Source organism: Calcarisporiella thermophila (genome assembly GCF_041956535.1).
Source record: "Calcarisporiella thermophila strain CBS 279.70 unplaced genomic scaffold VTP21scaffold_30, whole genome shotgun sequence".
NCBI lineage: Eukaryota > Fungi > Calcarisporiellomycota > Calcarisporiellomycetes > Calcarisporiellales > Calcarisporiellaceae > Calcarisporiella > Calcarisporiella thermophila.
In genome coordinates this window covers 265,473-271,472 of record NW_027192220.1, presented here as the reverse complement: position 1 = coordinate 271,472, position 6,000 = coordinate 265,473, and the positions used below count along the sequence as shown (strand labels likewise).

At 39.2% G+C, this 6,000-nt stretch overlaps 3 protein-coding genes and 2 non-coding genes across 5 annotated transcripts in view; 1 reads left to right on the top strand and 4 right to left on the bottom strand.

Annotated features, from left to right (window-relative positions):
- Window positions 1–343, bottom strand: part of VTP21DRAFT_7543 (uncharacterized protein) — a gene marked incomplete at both ends in the record, with an annotated part of 981 nt that extends 638 nt beyond the window's left edge. The window contains one exon of the mRNA XM_069398296.1: window positions 20–343. Within this exon, the coding sequence (XP_069246541.1) occupies window positions 20–343 (324 nt within the window). The remainder of the gene's footprint in view (window positions 1–19) is intronic.
- A 754-nt stretch (window positions 344–1,097) lies between these two features.
- VTP21DRAFT_7542 (uncharacterized protein) lies at window positions 1,098–2,058 on the bottom strand (the record flags this gene model as incomplete). The annotated part of the gene is made up of 3 exons (XM_069398295.1): window positions 1,098–1,411; window positions 1,481–1,649; window positions 1,735–2,058. The coding sequence occupies 3 exons, from the start codon at window positions 2,056–2,058 to the stop codon at window positions 1,098–1,100; spliced, it is 807 nt and encodes a 268-aa protein (XP_069246540.1).
- A 642-nt stretch (window positions 2,059–2,700) lies between these two features.
- On the bottom strand, window positions 2,701–3,638 carry VTP21DRAFT_7541 (uncharacterized protein; the record flags this gene model as incomplete). Its single annotated transcript, XM_069398294.1, has 3 exons — window positions 2,701–3,011; window positions 3,074–3,242; window positions 3,309–3,638. 3 exons carry the CDS (start codon window positions 3,636–3,638, stop codon window positions 2,701–2,703), a joined length of 810 nt encoding a protein of 269 aa, XP_069246539.1.
- A 737-nt stretch (window positions 3,639–4,375) lies between these two features.
- On the bottom strand, window positions 4,376–4,448 carry VTP21DRAFT_t318. The gene has a single exon. It is a non-coding gene; the product is annotated as a tRNA-Ala (tRNA).
- A 1,196-nt stretch (window positions 4,449–5,644) lies between these two features.
- On the top strand, window positions 5,645–5,717 carry VTP21DRAFT_t320. Its single transcript has one exon. It is a non-coding gene; the product is annotated as a tRNA-Ala (tRNA).
- The last annotated feature ends 283 nt before the right edge of the window (window positions 5,718–6,000 follow it).

The window sequence follows — 6,000 nt, the reverse complement described above, 5'->3', positions numbered from 1 at the left end:
TAGCTGGAAGCTTCTATACCTCGGCTATCGAGATTAGATCGGCGCTCTCATCTTCAAATTCAAGCTGCTCAGCTCTCCCAACTGAATATTGAATCTTGGGATGCTGCACAGCAGACTCTAGCATCTTTGCAGATGCATCTGTAGCATGCACTGCGTCGAACTTTTGAACGAGATGCCTTGCCACCTGACCCGTGCCTGTGGCAATATCGATTGCCAACTCGAACTTATTTTTCGACTCACGAGAATGGAATTCATAAATTAAATCAAAGACAGCCTCGGTATAATAGGGGCGATACCCCGAGTACCGAGTGGAGTCAAAATCAGCATTGGAAAATGTAGCCATAGTAAAAATACGAGTAATTCTGCCGACTCAATTTCCACAGCTAGACAGATCAATTAGGGAGTTCTCAAAACCAGAAAATTAGAAAATATCTGAAATATCTAAAATTTCATCAAATTCTCCCGGAGAAATCTTTGGCATAATAGCCAATCCTTGAGAGTTAATAGTTCTATATATATCCATCTCAGGAAATATATTTTTTAGTGCAAAAGAATTACAATTGCATGTAGTTGCTCCTCAAACACCGCATTCAAAACTTACAAATCTCCCAGTAATAGCAATTTTGTATTAGTTAATCTATCATAAAGCTTACCATAATGCTTACTTCATTTATATAAGCAATTATCTTAAAATTGAATTTCTAAATTTTGATATTTAAAAAGTTTTCAAAATTTATTACCCTTAATATTGAGTTCATCAAACAAAACATTAATCTGCTGCTGGTGGCTCTGAAATAATGATTCTTCTATTCTATATTCAGTCTATCTATTCAGATCTGGAGTCGCCTATTTCCCTATATTTTTTAAGGGGACACCCATCTAAATGCGCCAAACGTGCTCTATTTCAGGCATAATGATGTTCGGTGATATCTCTTATGATCATACCCAAGTATCAAATTTAACCTTGAGTTTGCATGCCAAATTCTAGTTCAGCTCATTTACACACGATTTTTCACGCTTCGGATTCATGATATAACATTCCTTTAATTGACAAGACGACTTGAAGTAAACAGATATAAAAACAAGACTCAAGAATCTCAAATCTTGGAGGCAAGGATAAGAACGGCAGGAAAGACCACCATGAATGGCTTGTCCCAATCGCTAACACCATCCTTTTGAGCAATGATAGCCACGGCCTCCTCAACTGGGTCTGCCACGCCTGGGTGAGCTTTCATGAAGTTGTGATAGGCGCTCCACGTCTTAAGGTAGGTACAAAATGTATTGAGCGTCATTTCTTTCTCGACAAAGTGCTTCTTGTCCAATGCGGTAGTTGTGTGACGTTCTACGTGCGAAAAAGCAGATCCAAAGTCGATATCGCGATAGTAATTGTCTACTAGAAGCCTTCCGGGCTCTGAAGAAGGTCAGATAGCATTAATAAAAACGCATGGAAGCTGTATTAGTCCAACAAAAAACTTATTACCCCAGTAATCGTTCAGGATTCCATTGCCCAATTTCATTACTATTTCATGCAAACTTGGCAAGTCTGGTGATGCACAGAAGGTGTATCCAATAACTGCGAGCGTACCACCCGGTCGCAATACCCGCTTCACCTCACTGAAGAACTTTTTCGTGTCGACCCAATGGATGGCCTGGAATGCACAGGTGCAAAATCAGAGTATAAGAACTCAGCTATTAACTTTCAAATAACTCTAGTCTAGCTGGAAGCTTCTATACCTGGCCTATTGTAATTAGATCGGCGCTCTCATCTTCAAATTCAAGCTGCTCAGCTCTCCCAACTGAATATTGAATCTTGGGATGCTGCACAGCAGACTCTAGCATCTTTGCAGATGCATCTGTAGCACGCACTGCGTCAAACTTTTGTGCAAGATGCCTTGCCACTTGTCCCGTTCCTGAGCCAATGTCGATCGCCACCTCGAACTTATTTTTCGACTCACGAGAATGGAATTCATAAATTAAATCAAAGACAGCCTCGGTATAATAGGGGCGATACCCCGAGTACCGAGTCGAGTCGAAATCTGCGTTGGAAAATGTAGCCATAGTCCAAAATAAGATATTATGACGATTCGAATTCTACAGCTAGACAACCAATTTTATATTAGAAAAATCATTGACTCATGCTCGGTTTATGTGACTTTGAAATTTCCGATTCTTCTTCTTGCAAAAAATTAATTCCGTCCGAATAGTTTAGCTTCAATATGCCAAACCTATTATAATAATATTGGAACTTGTAATTTTTATAAACGCTATTAATGTCTTGGCAGCTCGTATGAATTATTACAAAGAATTTTGGCAAAATGTTGATATTGAAGTGCCCCTTCATTTATATTGGCCAAGTTGAATGTATTATTGCCCATAATTCCATACCCTGCATGAGTAGTGGCCGCTACAAGAACCGAGAATAATAAGAGAATAAAGTAAACTATTTTAAAGAGAACTCAAGGCAACTAATCCGTTTTGAAGATTAAAGATATACTCTCATTATATTAAATAACCGATCAAGCAAAGACAGAGTTTAGAGAGAGGATGTTTCATTTCATTCAACTCTGGCAAATACAGAAAGATATTAAGCCCATTGTGGATAAATTTAGATCCAAAATTAGCAACCATTTTCTATTACACTTTGCTCAAGGAAAACTCGAGCAAACAAAAATTATGTAATATCGCAGGAACAGAACCGAATTACTCGTCGGAGGTGAGAATGAGAACGGCAGGAAACACCGCCAAGAATGGCTTGTCCCAGTCGGTCATTCCCTCCACTTGAGAAATTCTCGCCATCGTCTTTTCCACAGGATCTTCAATGCCAGGATGGGCTCGCATGAATGGATCATAAACGCTCAGTGTCTTAATATAGTCGCAAAATGAGTTGAGAGTCATCTGTTTCTGAACGAAGTGCTTCCCACGAATGGGGGTGTAATGCCTTTCTACATGTGTGAAAAATGAGCCAAAGTCAACATCATTATAATACCCAAGAAGGCTCTTGATCTCGGGATCTAAGCAAGGAAACATGTGTCATGGAAAAAGCTGGGGAAATTTCGGGAAGAGCGCACATTACCCCAATAATCTCCCATGGTTTCACCAGTAAGCTCCTGGACAAGATCTTTCAAGCTTAGCAAGTCAGGAGATTCACCGAATGTATACCCTACCACAGCTAGAGTACCACCTGGACGCAATACCCGCTTCACCTCGGTAAAAAACCGTTTCGCATCGACCCAGTGCAGCGCCTACATAGCATCATGCATCAGAGTTAAATGTGGTCTTCGTCTCTGGAAGGAGTGTCAACTCCATACTTGGCCTATGGTGATCAGGTCGACACTGTTATCCATAAATTCCAGGTGCTCGGCTGTGCTAACAGAGTATTGGATATTGGGATGTTTGGTAGCGGATTCTAGCATTTTGGTTGATATATCGATTGCATAGACTGACTCAAAGCGTTCTGCTAGCCGAAGAGCTAGTTTTCCGGTTCCAGTGCAAATATCGAGAGCCACCCGGAACTTGTTCTCCGTCCCTCCGTTGCGGGTGTGAAAAGCATATATGCTGTCAAAAAGCGTATCGGTATAGTCTGGCCGGTTATCAGAATATCGCGCAGAATCAAAGCTTTCGCTAATGAAAGTCGCCATGATGCCTGAGTCACGACACTCAAATGGGGGATCTTCTATTTAAGCCTCCGATTGACTTTCATTTTTCTTGTAATAGATTCCGCCATCTCGCTATGTAACCTCCCCAACTCCTCTGCATTATGAATCATCGGCCAAGTCAATTCCATACTAATTTTGGACTATTATTGTATCATTATGCACAAGACTATTGTTTTTAGCTCAAGCTTCATTTTATTCTAGGTCATTTTCACCTTTTTTTGCCCACGCCTCCTGTTATATACAGAAAACACGACTATGTGTGGTCACTGAACTATGAGAAAAGATTTCTGCTCCTTTATTAGGCAGTTCTGAGTAAATTCATATAAATGGCCACTTTAGTTCGTCGTACTTTTTTCTGCAAACATTGGATTTTTTTTGCATCTGTTTGTTTAGTCCCTCTAACAATAAAAACGCAAATTCTTAAAATAACAATCTGAACTCAAAACTTGTTAACACATTTTTTTTTGAGGAGTTTGCTTGAGAATAGCAGTTCTACAAACATTTAGCCTAATTAATTACCAGCAAAATAAAGTTTCAATTGATATTATCTAAAAAACGGTGTCACGCACGGTAACAATGTTTTTCCGTATATTTGATAAAGAAGTTACGAAGAGTATCACTCTAGGACCTCTCTGTTTGGCCACGATTAATCTCTACTACATTAAATAATTTCTGATTAAGGACAAAAAACATAGAGACAAAGAAACAAGAATGATGATTGGAGAACCCGGGTATCGATCCCGGTGCCTCTCGCATGCTAAGCGAGCGCTCTACCATTTGAGCTAGTCCCCCTCGACGAAATATTACGTGGGTTTGTTACGAGATAATTAGTTTTTGTACGGGGAAGTCACAGAGGCAGTCACATAGACATTCGGGGGAGGGTTAGTGTAGTGGACTATCCCTGGGATGCCGATGAGAACGGCGTGGGTTCGAATCCCACTTCACCCACCAGCACTTACTCTTAGTTTGTGGCTGCTATCCACTTGATCAGAAGCTGAGTCTTGATTATTGAAAAAGATCGCCCTTACGATAAGTACAAAGATAACATTGGTTTCACGTACATGCTATTCACGACAACTACGATACACGCATATCGATTGAACGTCTATCAATCAAGGACCTATATCTCGTTATGTTAAGTCCATTGACATTAACTTCATGTAATATATGGAAATTAAATAAAAGTTTCCATTGATTGATCAAAAAAAAAAGTCACATAGACATTCAGAAAGCGCGATATCTTTCAAGTAGAGCAGCCAATAGAATTGATTACCGCTACGTTGCCGACCCCTCGTGGTTACTCGCCGCCCTCGTGGTTACTCTTATACTCCTTCATGGCTATCTTGTTGATGTTGATTGATACTTTGTTGTCATATCTATCTCATCTTTGAACACCGGTGAGAATTATTCTCCTTTGATCACAATTCTATTTAAACCCTTCGGTTTATTTTAATGTTCAACACCAATTCCCTGAATAATTAAGATAAATCTCTTATTTCTATCAAGATCCGGATACCCCTCCACACAAACTTCCTTTCGCCGGTAACAAAATGTTACGTCGAATATATATCTAATAAGATTTATCTTGACAATCCTCTAGCTATCCCTAAGCTCTTGATTGTCCTTCCTTAAACACTTCAGAAGACTAATAAACGACACAAAGTGGATTGTAAACTAATCCGGTTCTATCTCAACACCAAATAGCACATCTTTTATTATAAATGAAATATCGGTCTTTTTATACTGTTGTTAACGTATCACATAGGGAAAAATATAAATAATAAAAGTAATAAAATGGCATCATCTCTATATAATAAAGTTATCATAAAATAAGGTTGGCGTAATAAACAACTGTATAATATTAAATATTCTCTCAGTTAAAGAAATAAAGATAATAAAAGCGATCAAGTCACAAAAGCTAAGCCTCCATTCTCTACTACTGCGCCATTGATCCATTTAGTTCCAAATTTCCTCACAACTTTCATCGAGGGGGACTAGCTCAAATGGTAGAGCGCTCGCTTAGCATGCGAGAGGCACCGGGATCGATACCCGGGTTCTCCAATCATCATTTTTGATCTTTTTCCTTTTTGGTAATTCAATATTATAAGTTGAAATAATATAATTTTGATATTTAAATCTTCGTCTTCTCTTTTCTATAAATAAAAACTATTGAGTATACATTGCTGGCAGATAGGAAACGAGCCGTCTCGATGGCACGGGTTCGAATCCCGTAACCCCCACACCAGCACAAAAAATGTATCTGGACTCTCCACTAATTCTGAGCCTTGCTTGTCATGTCTATGCTCTCCATTAGTATTACTTCTGGCTTGTCGTGTCTGATCTT